Source organism: Balaenoptera acutorostrata, chromosome 18 (genome assembly GCF_949987535.1).
Source record: "Balaenoptera acutorostrata chromosome 18, mBalAcu1.1, whole genome shotgun sequence".
Lineage (NCBI taxonomy): Eukaryota > Metazoa > Chordata > Mammalia > Artiodactyla > Balaenopteridae > Balaenoptera > Balaenoptera acutorostrata.
Genome location: NC_080081.1, coordinates 11111418 through 11138611, shown reverse-complemented (window position 1 = coordinate 11138611; position 27194 = coordinate 11111418). Strand labels below are relative to the sequence as shown.

Below are 27194 nucleotides of genomic sequence, written 5' to 3'. Positions count from 1 at the left end.
ACGTGAGGTAATAAGCGTTTATTATGATGGTTAAGTGTCATCTTTAGGGTTGCTATTTTCCTTCACAATTGAACACACCATTGACTTGCCTGAGCCCAGTGAGCGTCGGACTGTGGTGTAAGATTTGCTACTTTTGTGGTAACTAATAATGTCTCTCTCTGCTTTAAGTTTGACACTTATCCCTCTGATTCCTTAGTATGTATACGTTTGTTTTTTTCATTTCCCAGTCTTTTAGATGGAACCTATAAGGTTCATATAAGATTTAAACTGTTAAATATTTACGTAAATATTGCTGTATTCACAGAATAGCAATGCCTTGAGACCGAAACTGTTGGCTGACAGGTGGCAGCAGTGAACTACACTTGAGACATTGGTTTGTCAGAGGATGCACAGTAACTGGTTTAGGGACTTTAATAAATAATGTATAAAAGGATGGACTACGTTGAAGTGAAACACACGCAAGTTGGGGTTTTTTTTTACTCCCTGTAATAAAGTTTGAATTTATTAAAAGGTGTATTGGACTATATATAGTTACATTATGGAGTATATATAATTAGTTTAATAAATTATAGCCTTAAGAAAACTAGGAAATAGATTTTTAAAATTAAGACATAAATAGGCCCTGGTAAAGTAAACCTACATTATATAATATGTTGTGAATAATATAATGTGTGTGTGTTCATGCTCATGAAATAAGTCCTAGACTCCAGAATTGGAGGACTCCTTAGTTTTTAAACTTCGGTTTAAAAAATTATCAATTTTTGTTTCAGCTTTGTTATTACATAACATCCTAAAAATTGACAATCTTTTCAAATGTGAGTAAAAAGACTCACATTTGTTCTGATTCTAGACATCCAGATTTGACGACTTCTTGTGCCATCGCAGTCTGTGTTGTTCACTGCTGAACCTCCATCACCTGGTGCACAGGAGACACTTAACAAACACCCACTGAATGACTACATAGACATAAAACCTTACCTGTTTATTAATAGAAAGTCTTCAAATCCATAATTTCCAAAACATTATCAGGGGACATTATTATGGAGATACTGATGTTGTTTTGTTCTATGTGTGGGTTTTTTCCCCTCCTAGGGCTCACTTATATTTAGGAGACAGGTTAGTTGAAATTATCAAAAATAAAAATAAAAACTGTTACTTATTAAAAGAAAAATTGATGACTTAGGTTTTTAGAGAAACAGAATAAGATTGAAATTTAAATCTGATTGATCTGTGGGGAATTTCTATATGTTTATTATCAATATTAATGCACTTAAGTAATTTAAGGAGACCAGTGCTTTTACTCTATTTATGTTACAGGCATGAAGGACCTGGATATTTTTTCTTAATTTGCTTTCCACTTTATTTTAATACAGTTTACATTTAATAAGGAGGAGACCTGTAAGCTTGTTTGTACAAAAACGTACCATACAGAGAAAGCTGAAGACAAACAGAAGTTAGAATTCTTGAAAAAAAGCATGTTACTGAATTATCAACATCACTGGTAAGACGTGGAGATTTGGGATTTTGGGCTTTTTCCTTTTCAAAAAGAAACCTCTGTTTCATTGAATGTGTAAATATTTCATTGACTCTATAAAAATAGCAAATTAATTTATTTCCTTTTTTTGTTATTAGTAATATGAAGCAGTGACTTTTATTTGCCAGAGGATTACTAAGGTTGACAGCTTAAAGTATCATCATTTTCTGCACTTAGATTATTATAATATCTGGTACTTGTTTAGGTACACAGACCTGTTTCCTAGAGCACTTCTTTTATTCATACGTAGTTAAAAGGAGCATATTTATGCTTTGGGAAAGGACCTGGATCAGTCTTCTAGAAGAATACTGTTATTTTATATTTGCAGGCCGTGAAAAAGACCATAGGAAAACAAAATTTAACTTTCATTTGATATTTGAGAAATAGCATCTTCTTCCAATAAAAATACTTGTAATTTGTGTAATCTGTTTTTTATTTTATAAATATGATGTAACATTAACAATGTTTTTACCAGTTTGCATCATAATCAAAAAAGCATTTAAAACTTCTTTTTTGCTTCCCCAGTAGTATTTACTTACTATACAATATTAAAACAGTATTAAAAAAGGGTCTCGAAAACCCAACTTTTCAAATATAACCAATTGTTATTCTTCCAGATAATTTTGCCAGCAAATGCATGTGTTCTATGGTGGTCATGATTTACATATGTTTTGCCTCTTCCAAAAAGTGTAAGGTGCTGGAGGTGGTGAACAGGAAGACTATCTTCATAGACTTCCTCTTGAATGTTTGTCCTGTCACTATCTCAGATTGACCCATTTTCCCTCACTTAGGGAGGTGAGAACCATTGATTTCAGTTTGGACATGACCAGATCCTGTGGCTCAGTAGGACTGTTGGAACCTCTCATTCCCTCTTGCCTCCTTGGTTTCTCCCCATCCTCCCCTCTGTACACGTGGAACAAAAAAGTCCTAGAGAGGGGCAACCCTGGGTCACATGCCCATTCATGAACGAGTCTGTGATTAGGGTGATTCACTCTGATTGTCTAGACCTAGGTAAAATACAACTGAACTACACAGAAATGAGTCTCCCATAGCAGGGCTCTGTTAGAAGGAAGGAAACGTGCCCATTACACTTGCATCAGCTTCTTTCTCATCTGACCCTCAGTGCTAACAGGAACTTGAAAGTCTCCTCCATCTCTTCATTTCTTTGGTTTCTGCTAAGCCAAGAGCTTTTTTCCTGTAAGCTACTGAGAATACTACTTAATTGCTGAGTTAATGTAACTCGGGATACATTTCTCATTCATCAGTAATTGAAAAGTTTCCCTTGGTGTTTTCTCTTTGCTTAAAATTGTTCTTTCCGGCCTTCAAAATCATATTTAAGGCTCAGTCCTTATGAGCCTTAAGGCTCCTTTTCACCCCTTCTACCTCCATTTACTCTGGCAGCTGGCCATTTGTTGACTGAATTGAAAGAATGACTCTTTAGGCCACTGTGGGTGATTTTTAGCTTTCTCTTCTACCCTCTGTTCTTAGAATCCTGTTTAGAGTCTTCCTCTTAAAGATAATAGAAGCACCTCTTCTTCAGTAGATTCCTGACAATAAAGTACTTAGAAATATTTTTAACTTATTTATGATGCAATTAACATAGGTACTATTTTGATCCCAAGATGCTTAATAACAAGAAGAATAATTTAAAATAGTTGCAAACTTAAACAATTCTGCCTAAAAAAATAAACTGGAACAATGCTGGTGGATAGTGATTTTTGTAGTTGAATCAGAAAAGTTTATGATTTCAGGTCTGAATCCATTAACAAAAAATCTAAGCCATATCACAGATATACAGTCTGGTAATTCTAGGCAATGGGCTTTAGTCCTTAAATCAGTTCATTACACATTTAGAAAATATTTGATTCATATTGATGAATTTATATGAACCATTAGTTGAGTATATTTCTGTCCTTGGCTGGCTTCAGACATTTTTACTATGTAATTTGATTTTAAGCATAGATAGCAGAATTGACAGAGATAAAATAGCAGGAACCCTTAGAAATATGAAAGATTATAAAAAGTGTTTTCTACTACCCTCAACTTCTTTAATCCTGCTCCCCAGAGGTAGCACTATTATTTCTCCTGTATGTTTCCAGATTTCTATGCACATGTAGGTATATAAAAGAGTATGTACCTTTTAAAATAACAACGGAATTATTGTACACATTATTCTGCAAATTGATCACTTTGTTTAAGAAAATATGGGCATTTTTCCATGTAAAGCACATCTATAGATCTATATCTGCCTCATTCTTTTTGTAATGTATAGCATTCCATCACATGAATGAACTGTAGTTCTTCCCCTATAACACTTTAACCACGCTACATTCTGAACGATTAAAATGACTGATTATTAGTTAGTGCACCAACTCATTGTTCTCATTATAGAGAACAGTCAGTTAATTAACAATAGTTAATTTTCATATCTAAATTGATGAATACTTTTAATTCTTATTTGGGACTTTAGAATGTAATTTGAGGATCTTCTTGGCTTACTCTGTCAATAACGTTAAGCTACTTCTTGAGACTGACTGATTTTTTTTTTTTTTAATAAATTTATTTACTTATTTATTTTTGGCTGCTTTGGGTCTTCATTGCTGCACGCAGGCTTTCTCTAGTTGCGGCAAGCGGGAGCTACCCTTCGCTGCAGTGCACAGGCTTCCCATTGCAGTGGCTTCTCCCTTGTTGCTGAGCATGGGCTCTAGGTACACGGGCTTCAGTAGTTGTGGCTCGTGGGCTTAGTTGCTCCGCGGCATGTGGGGTCTTCCCGGACCAGGGCTTGAACCTGTGTCCCCTGCATTGACAGGCAGATCCTTAACCATTGCACCACCAGGGAAGTCCCCTGACTATAATGTTTTGATACCAGCAGCAGACACTTGAATTCCCTGTACTCTGCACGGTTTGTGATTACACTTTTTGCCTAAGTTTCCAAGTCTTTGTGACATTTTATTTATAAAAGTGTAATTTATTTAACTAGTTATCAAAGTACTTAAATTTTTTTAGTACCATAAAACCACCAGACTCTGGCTTATTGGACAGAGAGGGGTCTTTGAAGATATTTTAGTCCAGTGAGTACTACCAATCTTGGATCCCAGTAGGCTGGCAACGGGGAATGATGTGCTATTTTCAAAAATTCAAAACCCTAATTAGATAGCGTACATTAACTTATGTTAAAACTATGTGAAGAAAAAAAAAAAAAAAACTATGTGGAATAACCTAAGTGCCAAGTTTCTTTGCTTTTGGCTGCACTTTTTTTTTTTTGAGTGTATTGTGGCCACATGGTTTATTCCATTCTGATCAGAAACTCTAGAAATTAATTTATTGGGAAAATTGAGTTATTAATAAATGAAGCTTGACTGCTAGAAGTGTTTCAGATGGAGCCCATGAGGGTAGAGGGAAATAATGGAATGCAGTCCTTAATGGTAAAAAATTGGGGCCAGTCATTCGACCTTTAACCTCTTGAGTCCTCTTCTTATACTCTTCTTCACTGTATCAGATTGAAAATAGAATTTTTAAATATTTTTGGTGTTATGAATTTCAATAGCTACTGCTTCCCAATTTAGCAAGGCAGTAATTGAAAATTATATTCTTTAAGTTTTCTTACATTTACTTCCAAGGGTTTGTTGGGTTTTTTTTGTTTCCAGCCAGGCAAAGGTTATGTCAAGGCATTATATAAATGATAAATTTAGGACATTCACCTTTAAAAAAAAACCTAAATTGCCCCTTAATTCTCATTTTGTAACTAGCACTATAATTTTATGTAGTACTCTCTCTGATATAATAGTGTAAAGATATTAAAATTAATATATTGCAAGTATATATTCATTGATTGAACTTCATTGTCTATCTAAAAAATTAAAGCAATTAACTGATTCTTGAGGCCTCCAGAAAATCTGAATTATTTATATTATATAACATGGTTTTCATGCTTCTGATATTTTAGTCTTTTCATGGGAACTACTAGCCTGCTGGCTATAATAATAAGCAACTTAACAGTGTAGGTGATTCTAAAATTTAGTACATTGGGTACTATTAAATAGCATTTAAGTGTGACGAGACATGTTTTATTAGGTCATTAACGTACACCCTGGGTGAATATAGAATCATAATTTTACTTCCTAAGGCATACATTAATTCACAAATAAAACATGCCCTGGAGTGTTGTCATGACTGTAATACAGCTAGTATATTTTTAGTAATTTTTAAAATTTGTATCCTGTGATGTGTTTTGGGCATAGGGGACCCCATGCTCGCACTTTAATGTAATTATACAGGACTACAAAATTTTATTCTTTACTTTTATCCTTTTTTAAAAAAAAGTTTCTTTTCACTATAGAACTTGAAAGGTTTATTTCTCTAACTTTATAGCAGCATTTCTTTTAGACATAAGTTGGATTTACACGGTCTTAATAGATGATACTATTATTTTCACTTTTTCGCGTGGCCCTTAAGTTGAATATTTCCCCATATCTTGCAGTTATATTCTTCTCCTTTTTATTGAATTACCTGAGTAATAAAAGACGTTTGTTTCTATACTATTCCGTAAACTGTTCCCAAGGAACTAAATATATTGCTTTGCACCTATTCAGAGCTTTTGAGTGTTCGCTGAAGGTAAATTATACTTAGGTGTCTAGATAATGGTATTGTTATATTAGCGATTGCAGTAAATTAATTTATTTAATTTACTCCCTTTCAAAGAAGGTATAGAGATTTTTTTTCCCACTACAGTGTGTCAGATATTGGCACAATACTATTACTTACGAAGTACCACATTTTATCAAAATTCTTTGATTGTAGTTTTGACATCTTAAGGCATTTTTAGACATTGAAATTTTACAAAGTGTTGACACAGATTTGGGAAGTAATTCTTAGTCATGTTTGGTGGTTTCTAACTTGACTTTTATTTCTGTGCATAGGATTGTGGATAATATGCCGGTAACATGGTGTTATGATGTTGAAGATGGTCAGAGGTTCTGTAATCCTGGATTTCCTATTGGCTGTTACATTACAGATAAAGGCCATGCAAAAGATGCCTGTGTTATTAACGTAAGTTTGTGATAAACTAACTCTATACTATTTTTTAAAATATGGCTTTTTGGTAAAAGGCGTCAATCTTTATCTGGACAAAAATTGTTATATTCATTGAATGAGTGCAATTCAGATGTTCTGAAGGACAACTACTCGGTCCTTTTTTTATTTTTTTGGCTCTGATGTGCAGGTTGCAGAATCTTAGCTCCCCAACCAGGGATTTAACCCGGGCTGCTGCAGTGAAAGCGCTGAGTCCTAACCACCGGACCACCAGGGAATTCCCATACCTAGTCTTTAAATTTAAGCCAGATTAACAATTCATAACTCTAGAACTAAAATAATTCAGATTCAGTTCAACATTTACTGGCAGTGTCTCTTATATGCTAAACACTATGCTATGGGCTAGGACTTTGTATGTTCTGACTCTGTTAAAAGTTAAATTCATAAGTCTTACATATTAAAAAAAAATTCATGGTTGACTGCCAAAAAGACCTCATAAGAAGTCCATGAAATTTGTATTGCGAATTTAAGTCCATAGAATATTGTATTGTAAAAGTTCGGTATTATACCTTTTTTAAAAGGTATTAATCTTTGAGGCCATTCTTTTACAATTTAAAAAATAAAATAATAAAGTGAAGACATTAATTTAGAAAGTAATCAAAATTATTGGGGATATATATTAAATTTTGTATAATGAAGTCAACCTGATTTAATCTCTTAATGAATATGACCTGGTAGTAGAAGTTAGCATGAGCTCGATCATGAAACTGGATATTTTGTTAATGCTTTTGTGAGAGTTGACCAAGGACTCTTGAATAATTTAGGTTATTGGTTTATTCTGAAGTTTTAAACTTCCATGGAGGAAAAGTGTTAAAATGTGTAACATTTAGCATGGTCATAACATATAATATTTAAATTTTTATTTTTTTTATTTTCTAAGGGAAAAGCTAGACAATAAGAGATGTCTTGTCAGGTACTTTTAAAGTTTTATGTAAAAATTAAAACATTAAAGAAGTGTAATTTGTACCTCTGCCAGTTAATTTTGGCTTATAAAGAGTTTAAGCTTATGGAGGCATAACTCTCCCAGACTTCAGACAATACTGCAAAGGTACAGAAATCCAAACAGCATGGTATTGGCAGAAAAACAGACATATGAATCAATGGAACAGAATAGAGAGCCTAGAAATAAACCCACACACCTGTGGTCAATTAATATTCAACCAAAGAGGCAGGAATATGCAATGGAGAAAAGACAATCTCTTCAGCAAGTGGTGCTGGGAAAGCTGGACAGCCACATGTAAATCAATGAAGTTAGAACTCTCCCTCACACCATACACAAAAATAAACTCGAAGTGGCTTAAAGACTTTATAAGACATGACACCATAAAACTCCTAGATGAGAACATAGGCAAAACATTTTCTGACATGTTTTCTCATGTAGTAATGTTTTCTTAGGTCAGTCTTCCAAGGCAATAGAAATAAAAGCAAAAATAAACAAATGGGACCTAATCAAACTTATAAGCTTTTGCACAGCAAAGGAAACCATAAGCAAAATGAAAAGACAATCTACAGATTGGGAGAAAATATATGCAAATGATGCAACTGACAAGGGCTTAATTTCCAAAATATACGAACAGCTCATACAACTCAACAACAACAAAAAAAAACAACCAAAAAAATGGGCAGAAGACCTAAATAGACATTTCTCCACCCAAGACATACAGATGGCCAGTAGGCACGTGAAAAGATGTTTAACATCACTGGTTATTAGAGAAATGAGAATCAAAATACTACAGTGAGGTATCACCTCATAACGGTCAGAATGGCCATCATCAAAAAGTCTACAAATAATAAATGCTGGAGAGGGTGTGGAGAAAAGAGAACCCTCCTACACTGTTGCTGGGAATGTAAGTTGGTGCAGCCACTATGGAAGACAGTATGGAAGTTCCTTAAGAAACTAAAAATAGAGTTACCATATGATCCAGCAATCCCACTCCTGAGCGTGTATCCGGAAAAGATAAAAACACTAATTCAAAAAGATCCATGCACCCCAGTATTCATAGCAGCACTATTTATAATAGCCAAGACATGGAAGCAACCTAAATGTCCATCAGCAGATGAGTGGATAAAGAAGATGTGGTATATACACACACACAGTGGAATATTACTCCGCCATAGAAAGGAATGAGATAATGCCTCTTGCAGCAACGTGGTTGGACCTAGAGATTATCATACTAAGTGAAATGCATCAGACAGAGAAAGTCAAATATGTATCACTTATATGTGGAATCTAAAAAAAATGATACAAATGAACTTACTTACAAAATAGAAACAGATTCACAGACATAGAAAACAAACTTATGGTTACCAAAGGGGAAGAGGGGGAGGATAAATTAGGAGTTTTGGATTAGTTGATACAAACTACTATAAATAAAATATAATGAATAACAAGGTTGTACTGTATAGCACAGGGAACTATATTCAATATCTTTTAGTAACCTACAATGGAAAAGAATATATATATAACTGAATCACTTTGCTGTACACCAGGAACTAGCACAACATTGTACTTCAATTAAAAACTATACTTCAATTAAAAAAAAAAGTTTAAACTTAAAACTTACACATTTTTATGGGGAAGGATTAAAATTCTGTCCAAGTTCAAATTTTCTTACTTGTTTTGGCTCATTTTAAAATTTTATGTTTTGACTCTTTTATAGCCAGTTTTCTACCACTAACTTTAAGTTCTGCTCCACAGTCAGAATTCCATGAAAGAGATACATTTTACATCTTTAACCATGTTGACATCAAAATACACTACCATGTTGTTGAAACTGGATCCATGGGAGCAAGATTAGTGGCTGCTAAACTTGAACCAAAAAGGTAATTATACAGGAGATAAAAAATAAATAACTGTAAGTGAAATTTAGACCCAAAGAATAAATATTTTGGGACCAATTAACTTTTTCCTTAATCAGTATTCTGGCATATAATTTGGTATTTTAATTGATTTTACTAAAACTCCCTTTAGCATGATTTGTTATTGAGTTATGGGTTGCCCAGAGAAACCATACAAATATTTATTTTCCTGTCATGGTAAGTAGCCAAGGTGCCTTTTTGTTTTGTTTTTCAGTCAGTTTTTGACAGCTTTTCTATGTTAGCTTGGAATGGAGAGCATAAGTGGTTAGGACCATGTTCCCTTTTACAGTGGAAAAGCATTACCTCAGATATTTGCGGCTTTCAGAGGCCCAAATGAGCTGATTAGTGTGTCATTTCAAAAGTCTCCATGCAATGTTCGATGCCAGTATGTGATAAGTCATTGAAAGGGCATCTCTTCAAATTGTCAGCTCTTTTAGTGTGAAAGTACTCCTCAGTTATTTGTGAGATGCTTCTTTGAGTATTCTTTTCTTTCCATGACTCCCCACCCCCCCACCCAACTGATACAGCCATTTTCTTGTGCCACTAGTGGTAAAGCAATGCATGCCATAATAGGATGGCAGTTAATTTAAACTCCCTCAGTGTTTGTTTTGATTTCTTTAAAGATTATTTAGTGCTCTTCAAGTAATGTTTTCCAAAGTTTGGTTCTTATTTTGAGTAACAATTTTGTACACTTATAATAACTAAGCCGTTTATTTATATGAAGTAAATATTTGTACTATTCAGTGTGATATGAATCACTTTTGACTATCAGCAGCATTGTGAAATACGAACAAAATCTCTGACCTTTACTCCATTTTAAAAAACTATTTTATCAGCATCTTGCCAAAATGTTTCTTCCCACAGCTTCAAGCACACCCATATAGATAAACCAGACTGCTCTGGACCCCCCATGGATATAAGTAACAAGGCTTCTGGGGAGATCAGAATTGCCTATACTTATTCTGTTAGCTTCCAGGTGAGTGTGATTTTTATCTTTAGTATAACTCAGAAATTGATTTTTAATTCATATTACTTAAACTAATTAAAAATATGATTAGCTTGTCAAATAGATAAGCTTTTAATGAGTTAATTTTTGGAATAGTTTGTCAGTGCACCAGGCAACATAATTGCACTCAAAACTAAGTCTTCGTTTAAATAAGAAGTATGGGGAATTGGAGAACTGAGCCTGATTAAAAGTGTTAAGCCATAAGAGGTACAAACAAGGCAAAAGGTAGAAATCAGGCATGAAGGATAGTATGAAAGTGTCAAAGATATGCAACAAGCATTTGGGCAAACAACACCATTTTTAAAATCAGGATTTGAGTGTAAGCTTAAATGGAGAGTTTCCTGATGGTAGATGATCTATATAGGTTCCTAGGTAATTCAAGGGAGGGTTTTCTTAGGAGGAAAGTAAAAGTTCATTTTATGAGAATCTTGGGCAATAATTCCACCTCTATTTTTAATAAACTATCTTGGCAATCCAATATAGTTGTGACGTTTACTGTCCCTAAATAGTGTGTAATTTTGCAAGCCTGGTGCAGTAAATTGTACATATTTCTTTCTAGGTATTAAGAGCTCAGTGTGGGTGACACCTGCCAGATGCTCAGGGTACCTAGGTTAGACTCTGGTCTGGTTAGATGTCTCATAGGTATAGATAGATAGCATCAAAGAGAATAAAGAATAAGCTATTCCACTCAATTTTCTGAAAATCATTAAATACTCTAAAGCTCTAAATCTTGACATTTAAAATAAGCCTTTGCTAATTAAGATTTAAAGTAAGACTTTAAAAAAATACAAGTAACTAGATACTTTTAGGAACTCTTATTTTTTATTTACTGCTTAATTTTATCCTAATTTTCCTGAGACTTGAGTAAATCTAGGTCCATCAGTCTCATGACTAACCCAAGTTATGATAATGAGGAATTGTATCTGTTGACTGGAATGTTAAGCTGTGAATGGAAATTTTTGGATTCCTAATACGCTTCATTGGCAAATTCTTATTTAAAGAGTGTGTGTGTGTGTTTTTAAATCCCTCTAGGAAGATAAGAATATCAGATGGGCATCTAGATGGGACTACATTCTGGAATCTATGCCTCATACCCACATTCAGTGGTTTAGGTAAGAGTATAGAATTAATCTTTATGCTCTGTCCTTATTTTATTCTCTCTCCCTTTGAACATCCCATTCACTCTGATTCTCCAGTTATTCAGAAGGCTGGGCTTTTGAATTAGATAGACTTGGGTTCAGTCCTGGCTTTCAGTCACTGGTTGTGAGTCAGGCTAGATCACCCAGTTTCTCAGAGTCCATTTCTTTATTTAGAAATAACCTGTCTCATGGGACTATTCTGAGGATTGAAGGCGGTAATGAAACAGAGCATTTGAGCACCTTACCTGGCACGGAAGAGGACTCAATAGACAAGCCGCTGTGGCTGTTACGACTGTTTATTATTATTAATTATTATTATTCTCTCTTCTAAGCATGACTCAAAACTTTTATCTAGAGAGCTGTTCATGGTGCCATCACTCTCCTTTTCCCACCTCACTGACTCATCTTTTTTGTTACTCATTAACTTACTGAGTAACTTTGTTTTTCAGTAGATTTCTTGAGGGTACAGACCAGTCCATTGTTGATCCTTGCAGCTTATGTTGCCCTAATTTGGGCACAGTAGTTATTAATGTTGACCATGGAGAAAAAAAATTCTAGTTCTCAACAGACCACAAAATTATGATAAGTACATACAGTTATGTATCTACTAGAAGGCCGTGTAGCAGAACACAGTTCATTGAATTCGTTGGATTTTTAGGTCAAGTTTTTAATTTGATTAATGCTGTTTTAATGTTACTCAGTAAATAGTTTTTAAAGAGTTTTGCTGTTCCGAAGATTAAGCTGTAGATTAATCCTAACATGCTTATTTCTGCAGCATCATGAACTCCTTGGTCATTGTCCTCTTCTTGTCTGGAATGGTGGCTATGATTATGCTACGGACGCTGCATAAAGATATTGCCAGATATAATCAGATGGATTCTACGGTGAGTGAAACTTCTGAACTGTTCTTTGGTCTGCCGAGGACAGTCTTTATTTTTTCTTTGGAAAAAATTTAAATAATAGCTTTAGACGGAATCTGCTTTTACAACATTCTTCTCAAAAGTTACCCTGAATTCACATTTTCAAATAAGGAAATGATCCTTAAGGATTGGTTTTCTGTAGAAATTTAGTGACCGCAGCTCTCAGAGCTGAACTGTTCACGGCCTCGTCTGCATCAGGAGAGGGTGCAGAAAGGGTGCAGGTGCACAGCTCCAGCTCTGCCCTCTTTTCACTTACGTGCCATCAGCTCTGTCAGAGTCTCTATTTCCAGCAGAAAAATAGGTCTCTATTTCTCTGTTCCATTTGGGAAATGGCCAAGTTGAGTAGAATAGCTCCCAAGCAATTTTTATATGTGTGTATGTTTGATTTTTTTAAATTAATTTTAACTGAATTTTTATCATTTCAACCTTTTGGTGGATTCAAAGTAATTAATGCCTCAACTTCATTTATTCGCATTTTAAGTTGCATAATGTTTTACATTTTATACTTTTAATTTCCTAGCAGCTCTTTAACAAAATTTCCACAGGAATTACTACTTGTAATGAATACATAAAACTCAGATTTTCATTGTTTTCTCTTCCCCAGCTTCTTAGCTCCCCCCATCTCTCTGTCCTGTTCTAATTAGAAAAAAGAACATATTAATGTTTAGAAGCTTTTTAGCACTTGTACTCCACAGTTTCTTTTCCACGATTTTATTGATTGTGTGCCTTATTAAATATTTGATTAAAATAATTTCACAATACTTTGTTCATAATTGGCAATTCCAAATAATTGCTGAGTTAATGGAATTTTTTCTTTATTTGTACAGAGGTGGCTTTGGGGGACAGGCCAGGAAACCCTATTCCAGTCTTGCTCCCATTCTTTCCCTCCTGCCAGTCTCTTATCATAGCCGTCAGAGTGTATCTGTTCAGGGTCATTTCACTCCCAATCACAGCCCTCCAGTGACTTCCACTGCACTCAGTGAAGCCATAGTCTTTACAGTGGCCCATAAGGCTCTGCAGTAGCTCTTGGAGCTCTGCTCCAGCCATGCTGGTTGCCTTGGTGTTCCTCAGACACATCAGGCGGGTTCCTATCTCCAGGCCTTTACAGTTGCTTTTCTGTCTTCCTCAAGTGTTCATCCCTCAGAGAGCTCGCTCACGTCCTTCTGGTCTTCGCTGAGATATGATCTTCCCAATGAGACCTTCCTCACCATCCCATTAAAATTACATCCTCTCCACCCACACCCGACATCCATACTTCTTATCACCATTTAGAGTACTATATATTTTACTTATTTTGTTTATTGTCTGCCTTTCCAATGAGAAGGTGTACTCATGAGAAGAGGAACTTTTCTGTTATACTCACTGTAGTATCTCTGGTGTTTTAAACAGTGCCAAGCATATAGTTGGTGATCAACAGATATTTGCTGAATGAATGAATAAACAAATTAGCCCTTGATGTACCAGACTTGATGCATTGCTGGGCTTATGATAGGTTAAAAAAAAAAAAGTATCCAAGGACTTCCCCAAATCCACCTCATCCCCCCAAATTGAGTGAGGCCAGAGCAGGAAGCAGTACAAGCATGAGAAGTTGAAGTTCTCCTTTGGATCCGTGCTTATATCAAGTTTTTAACCAATTGGGACATTAAACCTTGGGTCAGTGGTGAACCTCGATCTCCTGTGTATTAAGCCTGGATTCTTGAAGGGGAGCAAAATGGTTCTAGGTTAGTACATGCCTTCTGATTCTCAGCAGAATCGAGTAGAAATACTCTGAAGGAAAGTCTCTCAAATTTGGAGTTGCAGGATTCCCCCCATTTAAGGTCAATAAAGTATGATCTATTAATCAGAAATTCACAAAAATTTACAATAAACAACAAATTTACACCAGGTCCCAAAGATTTCAGATATTAAGATTATTAATTACAGAGTATAAGATATATGAAAAAGTAACAGCTACGATTTTCCAGCATAGATGAAAGATAAGAATCCATAGATAAAGGATAAGCAATGTATCCAAAGTGTAATAAATAAAATGAAATCCACACTTAGATCAACTGGGCAAAACCACAGAACACCAGAGAAAAGAGATCTTAGAATCAGCCAGAGGGGAAAAAGAGTGAGCATCTGCAAAGGAAAAACAATTAAATTGGCCATGGAAGCTCAAAACATAATATTTTTAAATTGGCAGTGAGAGAAATTAACTATTTACATAGAATCATGTACTTAGAGATGCTGTCTTTCAAAAATGAAGATGAAATACCTTTTTCAGACTAACAAAACCAGTTGACCACAAACAGACCTTCACTTGAAGGAATGTCTGTAGAAATACTTTAGCAGTGAATCAGTCTATCAGACCTGAAGGAATTACTATAGAAATACTTTAGTAGAAAATAATTAAATAACAATCCTAAAGAGAGATTTAGGAGGATTGGTGAACAAAGAAATTCCAAGTAAGTATTTTCTATATATAATAATAATGAGTCTAAATTTGGAGGTTAACAAAAGTGTATCAACAAAGAAAAAATAGATTTGATGAATACTTTTGGATTAGGGGGGTGGCCATCTAGAAAAAAATAAGGTAGATTCCAACTTTATTGCTTATATTGAAATGATTAATGATCTAAATGAAAATGTGAAACTATGAAATACTAGAATGTTATTTTTTAAATTTTGTCTACTGCTTGCAAAGATAGAAATTTGAGTGGGAATTTGGGGGAGGGATACAGATGTACCCTGGATGAAATGTTAAGTGAGGAGGCTGAAAAAATACCAGGGACCAAATTTTGAAGGACTTCTAAGCTGTGCATTCTGAAGGTCATTGAGAAGCTGTTGAAGAATATTAAACAGCAGTGACATGGCCAGATTCATGTTTTAGGAAAATCACTTTGAACATTATGTGGAGAATCGTTTGGAGCCGGGCAAGATTGGAGGCACAGAGACCAGTCAGGAGACTGTTAGAGAGTTCCCAGAGATAGGGGATGGTGGCAGGGAAGAAGTAGGGAAGTGGGCAGATAGATACAGAGGGTGTTCAGGAGGTGGGATGGAATTCTGATCGACCAGTTGACTGTGGAGAGGGTGGAAGAGGGAGAGAAGCCAGTGAATGACCCCACGTTTCTGGTCTGAACCACCCGATTAGTTAAAAGGATCTTTCTGGTTCTGTATTGAGAATCAACTGAATGGAGACAAGGGCAGAAACAGAGACTAGTTTAGTGAAGTCCGTGAGAGCCAGGTGAGAAGGGATGGTTTGAACCAGGGGCTAGTGGTGGATCCTGTGGATATATTTTAGAGCTAGAACTGTAAGAATTGTTAGAGGATTGTATGTGAAGTGTGAAAAAAACAAAAGGAGGCATCAAGGATGACTCTGAGGTTTTGGGGATTGAGCAACTGGAAGGATAGAGCTTTTATCTACTGAGGGAGAGTGCAGGTAGAGCAGGTAGGGGCGGGGAGAGAGAATCAGTTCCACTGTGGATAATTCTGTTCAAGGTGTCCATTAAACAACCCAGTGGAGCTGTTGATTAGGCAGGTGTGTATGTGTGTCTGGAGATAGGGGAGCAGTTTGGGCTGGTGACACAAGCTTATTAATATTGCTTGTTTTGGAGATTAGTAAGTGTAGGTTAAGAAGACTATTAAAAAAAAAAAAAAAAAAGAAGAAGAAGAAGACTATAGAGTATGACTTAAAATCGCCATCAAATTGGATCATAAAGCTTGACTTATTAGACTAGAACTAGGTATCACATTATCTTTGTGTTTCTTCTTAAAGTTTCTCAGTAACTATATTTATAGACCTTAACACACAACATTCCTTTCAAAATAATTCAAGAAAGCTATAAAGCTCCATGAGTCAAGCTTTATACTTCAAAACTGAAATAAATACTAACATTTGTAAGGTTTTTTTTTTAATTTCCATATCCGCATATTCAACAGTGAACAAACTGTCTAGTTTTCTTGGTGATACCACATGGCACTTAAACGATTTTATTCCCTTTTTAGGAGGATGCCCAGGAAGAATTTGGCTGGAAGCTAGTTCATGGTGATATATTCCGTCCTCCAAGAAAAGGGATGCTGCTGTCAGTCTTCCTGGGATCAGGGACACAGATTTTAATTATGACTTTCGTGACTCTGTGTAAGTGTTCCGTGAAAATTACAAACTAGAAATTACTTTCTCTAAATAATTATTTGAAATCCAGTTTTCCTAAGTTGTAGCTAGGCTCGGTTGTTTCTGAGAGTCCTTTTGGTTCTCAGAATCTGTGTGCTTTGGCCATAAGTGACCTGGGGCAAGGTTAGCTGTGCCAGTAGTTGACTCTTCATGTCTCCCTCACAGCTGCATAGAGACCAGGCCTTTGTTGTGGGAGCACTGCAGCTGCAGATGACTAGATCCTCAAAGACCATCTGGGTCTGAGTCTGGGCAGCCTGGCAGCAGGGTCACGCAGGTTGACTATCCTGTCCCACCAGAGCATAAGATTTCTTGGCTTCCACTGAGAGAGAAAGAAGAAGGGAATGGGACAGGAAGCTCTTTGTAGACCTTTCCACCTTGGCAGGATTTAGGAAGCAAGACCTCTTTCTTTCTCTAGCAATGTTCAGGAAAGATCTTCCTACACAAAAAGTCTCTCTTCCTTGTGCCACCTGAAAATCTTCAGAAATTTTATTAAGGTTTTGTCAATTAGGACAATCTTTTTCTTCTCTTTTTTTTAAAAATAGAAATCCCTTAGAGGTATTCATCAGCTTCAGGAGTGGCTCTGAGACTATTCTCTGGAAATATATTAATGCCATGGGCTTTCAGTTTTCCTAGTTACAAGAGAAAAAAATGTTTATGAAAAGAATTTTCTGAATTACGCATTCATTTCCCCATGTTTCCTTTATTGTTGCGTGCTACTGGTGAACAGTAGCACATGAATGTTACTAGAAGAATTCAGAAACCACTGACCTTTCAATAATTTTTTTAGCAAACATTTGTTCTTATGTTTGATTGCATATTAAATGCCTAATACTATAATCATTTTCTGCTAGTAAAATTGTTCTAAGTTTTTATGATGCAATTAACCACATAAATGTTTGGGAAGAGAATTATCAATGCCAGATGTCTGGCACCTGAATAAGTTTGGGGTTTACTGATTTGCACCTTTCGGCTCAGTTTGAAGACTAACTAGAACATATTGATCTACTAACAACTTAGATAAGGAGATGCCGGTGTGATGGGTGAGACTAGCATTTGTAAGTATATTACACTGAAGAGGGTACGTTGGGAAAACGAGTCATGAAAGAGGTTTGGACACAGGCGATTGCACGGAATCCCCAGAGAGCTGAGGTGGCGTTAGAGCAGAATGGATGCTTGAGGGTGAAATTCTGCTTTAAAATTTTATTGAGAGCTGCCTTCTGCCCCTCTCCGATCTTTGTTGGGGTCAGCTAGAAAGTGAACTTGTAAGGAAGGAACGTTTCAGAGAGCCTAGGTTAGAAAATGATAGGGATTGTTTCCCTTCACTGCTCGAATATGGACTGTTTTGCTTCAGAACAGTCCATTTCTCAGGCCTGGGAGGAATTGGGGGTGGGGGGTGCACCTTAGCTGAAATTCCAGTATACCGTCTAAAGTTACCCTGTCTGGTTTCCTGTCATCGATCGTGAGTTTCTCCTCTTCAGTTGGTGCTGATCAGAGGGTGTGCAATGGTGTGTGCTTGGCTGTGTGCACCCAGGGGAAACACTGGGAACTTTGGTGCTTCTGGGATTGGAAAGCCACCTGCATCTGTTCTTGGATTTCTTTCTGAGAAAACCATAACTTCTGACTTGCAGTTTAAAGCTAGGAATTGCTATAAATATAAGATAGTACTTCTTTTCTTATTAGTTGGGAGGGTTATATAGGGAAGAACAAATAAAACGAACTAGCTGAATAAGGGTAGGAACCAGAATTTCCCAAGTCATTGACCAAGCCTTTCAGTAACTTGTGTTCACAAAGCGAATAGTACTATGAAATCTTTTTTCCCCTGTTTTGTTCTTTGATTAGATTCTGTCTTATCTCTTTATGTTTTAATGTTATAAGGTTTTTTTCACCCCAGAGGACTCAGTATTGTTTTTTACAAGGAACAAAAAGTGAGACTATTTTATAGTGGGAATAATTTTTATTGATGTTAATTTTAAAAGCTGTACTTGAATCTCAGAAGAGCTGAAAGCACTCATGAGCATCCAGCGAGCCTCCACTGATAACAGGAAAGGTGGGGTCTTACGGACCCTGACAGGAAACTTCCAAATTGGAGCTTGCTTTATGTGTGATCCTGTAGATACAGTGCCTTAAATATTACTAAGTTTCAGTGTGGTTGCCTGGTAAGAGCGTATTTTCATGAAGTTGTATTTAGTTTATTGTTTAAAAAATGAGAGGGGTCTTCTATCACTTCAAAGGAAACCATAATAAAATTCATAACTTTATTTTTTAGTTTTTGCTTGCCTGGGATTTTTGTCACCTGCCAACAGAGGAGCACTGATGACTTGTGCTGTGGTCTTATGGGTGCTGCTGGGCACTCCTGCAGGCTATGTCGCTGCCAGGTTCTATAAGTGTAAGTAAAAGCCACCCCGCTGGGTGTTCAGGTCAGGAGTCTAACCTGCTACATCAGTTGTCTGAGCCTTTGTGTCTGGTAGTTGATGCTCTTTAAACAATATGTGTTATAGGTGTGTATCCTTATTTAATGAAGCTTGTGAAGTGGATGACTTCACAAGCTTAAACAGTGGGTTAAACAAATTTGGGTGCTGCTTATCCATCATCCCGTCTCTCCTTCTTAAGTTTTGACATCACAGGTTTGGCTGAACAACTTAGATTTGCTACATTCATAGAAACATATTTAGACTAATAAAGGAAAAAGTGTACGAGTGAGTATCACTGATTTATTCATTAAAACAAGTAGTATAGGGCTTCCCTGATGGTGCAGTGGTTAAGAATCCGCCTGGTGGTGCAGTGGTTAAGAATCCGCCTGCCAGTGCAGGGGACACAGGTTCGAGCCCTGGTCCGGGAAGATCCCACATGCCGCGGAGCAGCTAAGCCCGTGCGCCACAACTAATGACCCTGTGCGCCTAAAGCCCGTGCTCTGCAACAAGAGAAGCCACTGCGGTGAGAGGCCCGCTCACCGCAAGTAGAGAAAGCCCGCGCGCAGCAATGAAGACCCAGTGCAGCCAAAAATAAATAAGTTTTAAAAAACAACAAGTAGGGGCTTCCCTGGTGGCGCAGTGGTTGAGAATCTGCCTGCTAATGCAGGGGACACGGGTTCGAGCCCTGTTCTGGGAAGATCCCACATGCCGCGGAGCAACTAGGCCCGTGAGCCACAACTACTGAGCCTGTGCGTCTGGAGCCTGTGCCCCGCAACAAGAGAGGCCGCGATAGTGAAGGCCCGCGCACCGCAATGAAGAGTGGCCCCCGCTTGCCGCAACTAGAGAAAGCCCTCTCACGAAACGAAGACCCAACACAGCCAAAAATAAAAAAATTAATTAATTAAAAATCCTTCCCTCTACTTTAAAAAAAAAAAAAAAAAAACCAACAAGTAGTATATACAGGAATACCTTATATGAGAGAGGTCGTACTTACATCAGTTTAATATTTATAAAAGTAAACTGTACTTAAAGTAAATTAAGATCTCACTGTTTTAAAGAGCCCTGAAGTGAGTTACTTTTGTAGCATGATTTGTTGCATTCTCTTGTATTCTTGCTTTCCAGAAGTAAAATAAAGTTCAGTGAAAAAAACGATCAGAGCCACAGAGTAAGGATGGGGATATGATTAGATGATTTAGAAAGCAGCTTTGCCGGGGTCCTGCTCAGGAATCCTGTCGTCCCGTTGAGACGGTCACATAGGTAATCTGTGAATTTAAATGCCAGGGAGATGCTGACGCAGGGCTAGGGTTGCCCAAGGTCTTCTGATAGGCATAAGGTTTAGGGAATAACCCTAAAACATGGTAGGGTTACACAGGTGGCCTTAAGGTGTGGTTGGCTAGACTCAACCCCAAATAGAAATATTAGACTTTGCTAGATGCATAGAGTATGTGAAGTTCTATATTCATGTATGTGTATGTGAGTGTGTTTAATTTCTGTGAATTTTGTTAGAGTTCTTTTTTTCTTTCATTCTTTACTAATAGACATAGGATTAGGGTGGTCAGATGTATTTTAACACATGTGAGGTACGCTTGGACCCCTGCCTGCTCCCCCTTTCTCACTGTTGCTGTGCGCTGGGTTTCTTTGAGTTCCTCAGTCAGCCTGTGCACCTGCCTTCCCACATGCTGTTCCCTCTGCTTGAGCTCTGATCCGTACTCTCTGCCCGACAGACACGCCTCCCCTTCATCTTCTCTCCGTCCTTCATTTCTCCTAGCTGCAGATTAAGTAGCATGTTAATCAGGCAGAACATTCTGAGACACACTGTCACATGGCCCTAGTCAAAACATGCTTCATTTTATAGAAGCATTTTTAATGTTTCAAAAAATATATTAGGATTTTGAGTAGAGTTGTATTAAGCCCAAAATTCATAATTTCACAGTAGCCTATCAGTAATGCTGTGAATTCAAATCATATATATATAATTTGTTGTTTTCTTTTAGGGCAAGAGGTACTTAAACTTGCTTATAAGTTGATAAAACTTTTTTTAAAAATCAAAGCGGTTTTCAGGTCTCAGCTAGTTTTATCTCCAACTTTTAAACTAGGAGCAGAGGAGTATTTTCATTTTTTTTTTTTTAGTCTAGAGACTTAAGTTTTTAATTGTTTTTTTAAAGTGGGGAGGGCTTCCCTGGTGGTGCAGTGGTTAAGAATCTGCCTGCCAATTCAGGGGACATGGGTTCAAGCCCTAGTCCGGGAAGATCCCACATGCCACGGAGCAACTAAGCCCGTGCACCACAACTACTGAGCCTGCGCTCTGGAGCCCGCGATCCACGACTGCTGAAGCCCACGCCTAGAGCCCGTGCTCTGCAAGAAGAGACGCCACCGCAATGAGAAGCCCATGCACCGCAACGAAGAGTAGCCCCGCGTGCAGCAATGAAGACCCAACACAGCCAAAAATAAATAAAATAAAAAATAAATAAATTTATAAAAAATAAAATAAAATAAAGTGGGGAAAAAATTTAGAGAGGGGCAAAGGAGAGTAAAAAGTTTGTAAGTAAATTTGTTCTGTCGAGTGGCCGTAACCCTTCTACTCTTCTTGGTCACCTGATCCTACACACTGGTCTCCCCACCGCCACCCACGGCCTACCTGAAACTACAATGCTGGAGGCATCCTGGAGACTCAGACCTACTATGGACATTGAAGTGTGTTGCATGTCAGGCTTGAGGGTTCCTAGTTTTATAACGAATTCTGAAACTGACCTCAAGATAAACGAGAATCTGCAGTGCACCCTTTTTCCATCTAGTCCCATTAATTAAAACTGGGTTAGAATTTAAGGGTTTGTTTTGTTTTGAAGTTTAAAAGAAAGATTAGAAAAGAAAAACTGGTTTGGATGACTTTCCTTTGACACTAGATTTATTTTATGCTGAAACAATCTTTAGAGCGGGACTTATCCAGGGCAGTCCTGTGATATGCATCTCTGATTTGGATCATTTGATTAGGGAGTATTAGGACATTTGCTAGTGTCATTTTCTAGGAATAGGTACCCAGTGCTGTCTGTTAATTTGTCCAATACGAGACCTGAGGTATGGATATTTGGTTTGCTTTGAAGAAAAGTCTTTATGTTAATGCCACTTTTTGTTTTCTTGTACAGCCTTTGGAGGTGAGAAGTGGAAAACAAACGTTTTATTAACATCATTTCTTTGTCCTGGGTAAGTGAATTTTTCAATAATAACTTGCTTGACATAGTCATATTTTAGTTCCCAGAATTTCTGTCCTGTAAGTCTAATCTTTTTCTGTCTCTGTGTACCCAAGAACATGAATTTAATTTTTAAAAAGTGAATATTTAATAAACATTTGCAGAATGGCAACTACATGTCTTATCTGGAAAGGGTACCTTTAGACATGAGAAATTTTTATATTCCTTTTCTTAAAGGTCTGTTTCTTAGTCTGGCATATTGTCATGTAAGGCTGCATATAAAGTTTTTGACCTAATCACAGAAATGAATCCTCACCTGAAGATCGTTCAGGCAGGCATACATTTGAGGATTTTTATCATAAGTATAGCTACTTTTAAGCATATTCCATTAATTAGATTAGAGTAACATATACCAAAAATGAAAAAAACAGAACATCTGTGGTGCTTTGGAAGATAGCTTCTGATATCAAGTATCTGATGTGTGTCTGGTCCTAGAAATAGAACCCAGTTTATCCCCCGCTCACAGATTAATGGAGGGCAAGAACTGGCCTCTGAATAATCAGCAGCAATAAAGTAGGCCAAGGGTTAAATCTTGAAGCCAAGACTGTTCCATTTGCAGGCCAGAAATGAAAGAATAGCTGGCATTTGTATACATGATTGGGTTAAATAGTCTCAGATTTTCACCTCCATTGAAGATTCACATGCCTCTCAGCCATTCATGTTCTATTCAGATTTTTATGCTTTCCTCAAGCCATATCCTTTGTCTTCTTTACCTCTGCTGTCAGTTGAAGAAGTGCCCCTTCTTACCAAGACTGTCAGCCACAATTTCCTTTGGAATCTTGCCTTTCAAACATCCCCCCAATCTCTGACATAATCCATTTCTCACTTTCTCTGTGTTCTGGTCATGTGTTTCATCTCTTCCTACAAATATGCTTACGTTTCCCATATTCTAAAAAGAGCTTCCTATAAGCATCTTCTAGTCTACTGTCTTTATTTCTTTTCAATTTTCAACAAAATGCCTTGAAGAAATAGTCTATACTCCCTTACTCTGATTTTTTTAGCATATATTTACATTGTAAACCCACATAATCTTTTTCCCGCATCACTTTAGTGAACTTCTGTCTAAGGTTACCAAAGATGTTCCCATTTTCAAATTTAGAAACCATTTTTCCTGTCTTTACCTCTTTACATTGTGTAACATTGGAATACCTTTTCCTTGAAACTCCTTCCTTTTTTGCCTTCACAGAAATTATCCTATGCTAGTTTTTTACATCTCTGATCAAACCTTCTCTGATTTATCATCTTCATCCCACCCTTAAAAACAGGTGTTCACCAGGGGATGATGAGGTAAGTAGAGAGAAGGAGAAGAGCCAAGAACCCAAGTCCCCAGGGCACAGGGAATTGGTGTTCATCTAGGAAAAGAAGGATCATTTGATAATATGAAATCAATTCATAAAATTTTTTTTATAAATAAGCACCTGCATATAATTATTGCAGTAGGCACAGCAAAATGGCATTTGATAATATTAAAGATTGTTTCCAGATTAAAAAAGAATTTAATGGAGAGAGAAGTGCTCCCTTCTATTAATAAAAATCTCATCTCTAATTCAAAACCAACATCATTTAATGATGAAACACTAGAGACATTTTCATAAATCACTTTTAGGGCTTCAGTTATTTAAGTTCTAGTTACATTAAGACATGAAAGAAAAAGAAAGGTGGAGATTATATTATTATTTATTGGTGACATAATTTGTATACAGAGAACATAAATTTGAGCTATAAACTTGTAGAATTAGTAAAAGAGTTTGGCAGAATGGCTAGATATCAGCTAATATTTCAAGATGATGAATACCACCAGTAGCAAGTGAAACATCTTAATGGAAGTGGTAGTTGTATGGGGAAAAGACTGTATTCACAGGAGTATTAGCAACAGAAAAACTTTGCAACACCTGAAGTAACTTCTCAAAATAGGGACAGTCCATATGACAAGTCTACAAAGCTTGTTAGAGATACATACAAATTCACCATGTTACCTGATGAGAAGACCAGGTATTGCAAAGGCATTTGTAGAGGTCCTGTGGCTGCCAGGACAGAGAACACAGAAGTAGACCATGTATACACAGAAGCATGCTCGACGTGGCATCACCAACCAGAGGAACAATGTAAAATGATGCTGGGACAATTGATTGTCCACATGAAGGGAGAAAAATTCTCTTCTTACCTCACACACATGAAATCAGTTCCAGGTGGATTAAAACCTAAATATAACGGGTGTAACAGTTAGACAAAAATTTAGAAGAGTATTTTTACGAGCCCGGGTTAGGAAAGGCTTTCTTAAGTTACACAGAAGGTAAAGGAAAAAATTGATCACTTTGATAACATTAAAAACTGTGTGTGGCGGGGGGGTATACAGAAGTGATTATAGTATTATTACAGCCATGTTTTAAAAATGTACTCATAGAAGAATGACTGAAAGGGACGAAGTACACACATTCATATGTTTGGGTTCTTAAAAGTCATAAACTAGGAGAAAGGTATTTAACAAGGAGTTATTTGCTGGAGTATATAAATAACTCACATATGTGACTTTGCAAAAGCCCTGCGACCCAAATGAAAAATGAGCAGTGAATATAACCAGCAAGTCACCAAAGGTAAAACCTAGAAAGCCAACAGACACAAGGATGCTCAGCTGCAGTTGTCAATAGGAAATGCAAATTAAAACAACAAAGTTAACAATCCCAAGCATGATGAAAATATGGAAAGAGGTAAATTTCATAAGCTGCTGATAGGAGTTCAAGCCAGGCAAAACCAATCTGAAGAGCAATTTGGCAGTTTCTACTAAAGTTTTAAATTCACATACCCTTTGACTCAGCAGTTCCACTTTCCTTGTGTGTAACACAGAAATCATGATATTAACTACATATGATTGCTACTGTATCATTTTGCTTCCACTTCAGGTTTTACCCAAAAACCTATTGTGTCTTTCAGGATTGTGTTTGCTGACTTCTTTATAATGAATCTGATTCTCTGGGGAGAAGGATCTTCAGCAGCTATTCCTTTTGGGACGTTGGTTGCCATATTGGCTCTTTGGTTCTGCATATCTGTGCCTCTAACATTTATTGGTGCATACTTTGGTTTTAAGAAGAATGTAAGTTTATAGGTGTTAACTTATTCAAATGAATCTCAACTGTGGAAATTAGCATATGCCACCTTAAAAGACATAGGTATCTAAAAGATACAAGCTAGTCCTGTGGGATCTGGATTTCATAGAAAATTGATGACTTCCTAGTTTGATTGCAGTCATTCTTAAAATAGTACTCAGAAGAGTGTGGTAGAGAGAGGTTATGGATGTATACTTAGATTTCAAAGTTTTGTAAGTAAATGGAAATGGAAACTAAAATGGATTAATAGGAAGTGAAATGCTAATTTAAACTAATGAAAAATTTGAATGTATTTAAAAATAAATTATTACTTTTTTTTAATCTAAAAAGTACATGCATTTTTTTCTTAACCATAAGTGTTTCTAATCTATATTACTTAACTAAGTAAACTGGGTAAAACTGAGTATGGGTTAGGAAGTGAAGCTGTAACAAAAGTGACTATACAGTAAGAGTAGCAATTTTTTTAATATGTAGCTTTGGAATAAATTTTATATGCTTACCTGCTAATATTTGATTTTAAGAAATAATATAATCAAGTCTCAGTTCCTCAGTCTTTCAGTCTCCACCTCTGCTGCCCCCTTTCTACCCTCAGGCTAAGAGGAAAATGAGAATTCTTCAGTGTCCTCCTCTAACTCCACTTCACTATCTTTGCTCTCCTCTGAAAGTATCTCCACAAGGTTAAGAGAAATTACGTAGTGTAGTACACTTTGTGAGGGGACCTGAAAAAACCCTGGAAGAAACTTATCTACCTTGACTTTTAAGAGACTTCAGAGTCTCCACTGCACCTACCATGCCAGGCTACTAAAAGATTTTTCAGTTCTTTGGCATTTTGTTTAACTTATGACTTAAAATCTATATAGCATAAGTAGTAAACTGATATGGTTTGAAATTTTTTTAATTACATAGATTAAATAAGTACTTAAAATTCTAAAAATATAAAAATTGAAGAACGATTTAGTGGTTCTCTGCCTATATACACATATACCTACATGTAAAATAATCTAGTCCACAGGAGTATAATCTCAATGAGAATATCAAGTTTTAAATTTTGATATGTCATCACAAAAACTATAGAAGTATGTTCTTGAACTTTTTTGCAAGGAAATGAATTTCTACATATGTACTCTTTTTTCCTCTTACGTAACTGTTTAGGTACTTTAGGTTCCATTTGTTTTTATACTACCATATAATGTGTTACGAAAGGGAGAATAATTGAGAACATCACCAATAACTTAGGATTATAAAGCTTCATAGAGCCATTCATTATCTTCTTCGTGTTCTTAAGTCTTAGTAAAATTGAGCAATTTTAATAAAGATGACATTGTCCATCTCCAAAAAAAATACATTGACCACAGTTTCAGAACCAGCTGATTTCTTACAGCAAGTATGTAATTAAAAGGAAAAACCTAACTCTACCTTTTTATTAAGTACTATTTTCTGAGTACTATATTATCTCCTCCTGTGTGTTTCTTACTTTGTCTAAAGCCATTAGTCATTGGATCACTGCTGGAAACAGTGGTGGCTTGTTCCAGAAGACAGACTGAATATTGTACCTGGTGGTATCTGGTTTGTTGCTTCTAAATACAAATGTCACTTGGATGACTCAGGTAGACTTGTATCGCCATTCGTGTCAGCATGGAAGCTGAGAAAAAGCAGGCAAATAATCTAGTACAGAGAAGAATTTTTTCCTCTCTGTACTAGATTATAGATATATAATTATGAATCCTTT

General features: G+C 36.4%; 1 protein-coding gene across 1 annotated transcript in view; it reads left to right on the top strand.

Annotated features, from left to right (window-relative positions):
• TM9SF2 (transmembrane 9 superfamily member 2) overlaps positions 1-27194 on the top strand; it is a 56700-nt gene that overhangs the window by 19364 nt on the left and 10142 nt on the right. Inside the window, exons 4-13 of the mRNA XM_007196811.2 lie at positions 1374-1501; positions 6454-6583; positions 9324-9448; positions 10349-10460; positions 11523-11602; positions 12405-12513; positions 16537-16669; positions 18969-19088; positions 22257-22314; positions 25293-25452. Of these exons, the coding sequence (XP_007196873.1) occupies positions 1374-1501; positions 6454-6583; positions 9324-9448; positions 10349-10460; positions 11523-11602; positions 12405-12513; positions 16537-16669; positions 18969-19088; positions 22257-22314; positions 25293-25452 (1155 nt within the window). The remainder of the gene's footprint in view (positions 1-1373; positions 1502-6453; positions 6584-9323; positions 9449-10348; positions 10461-11522; positions 11603-12404; positions 12514-16536; positions 16670-18968; positions 19089-22256; positions 22315-25292; positions 25453-27194) is intronic.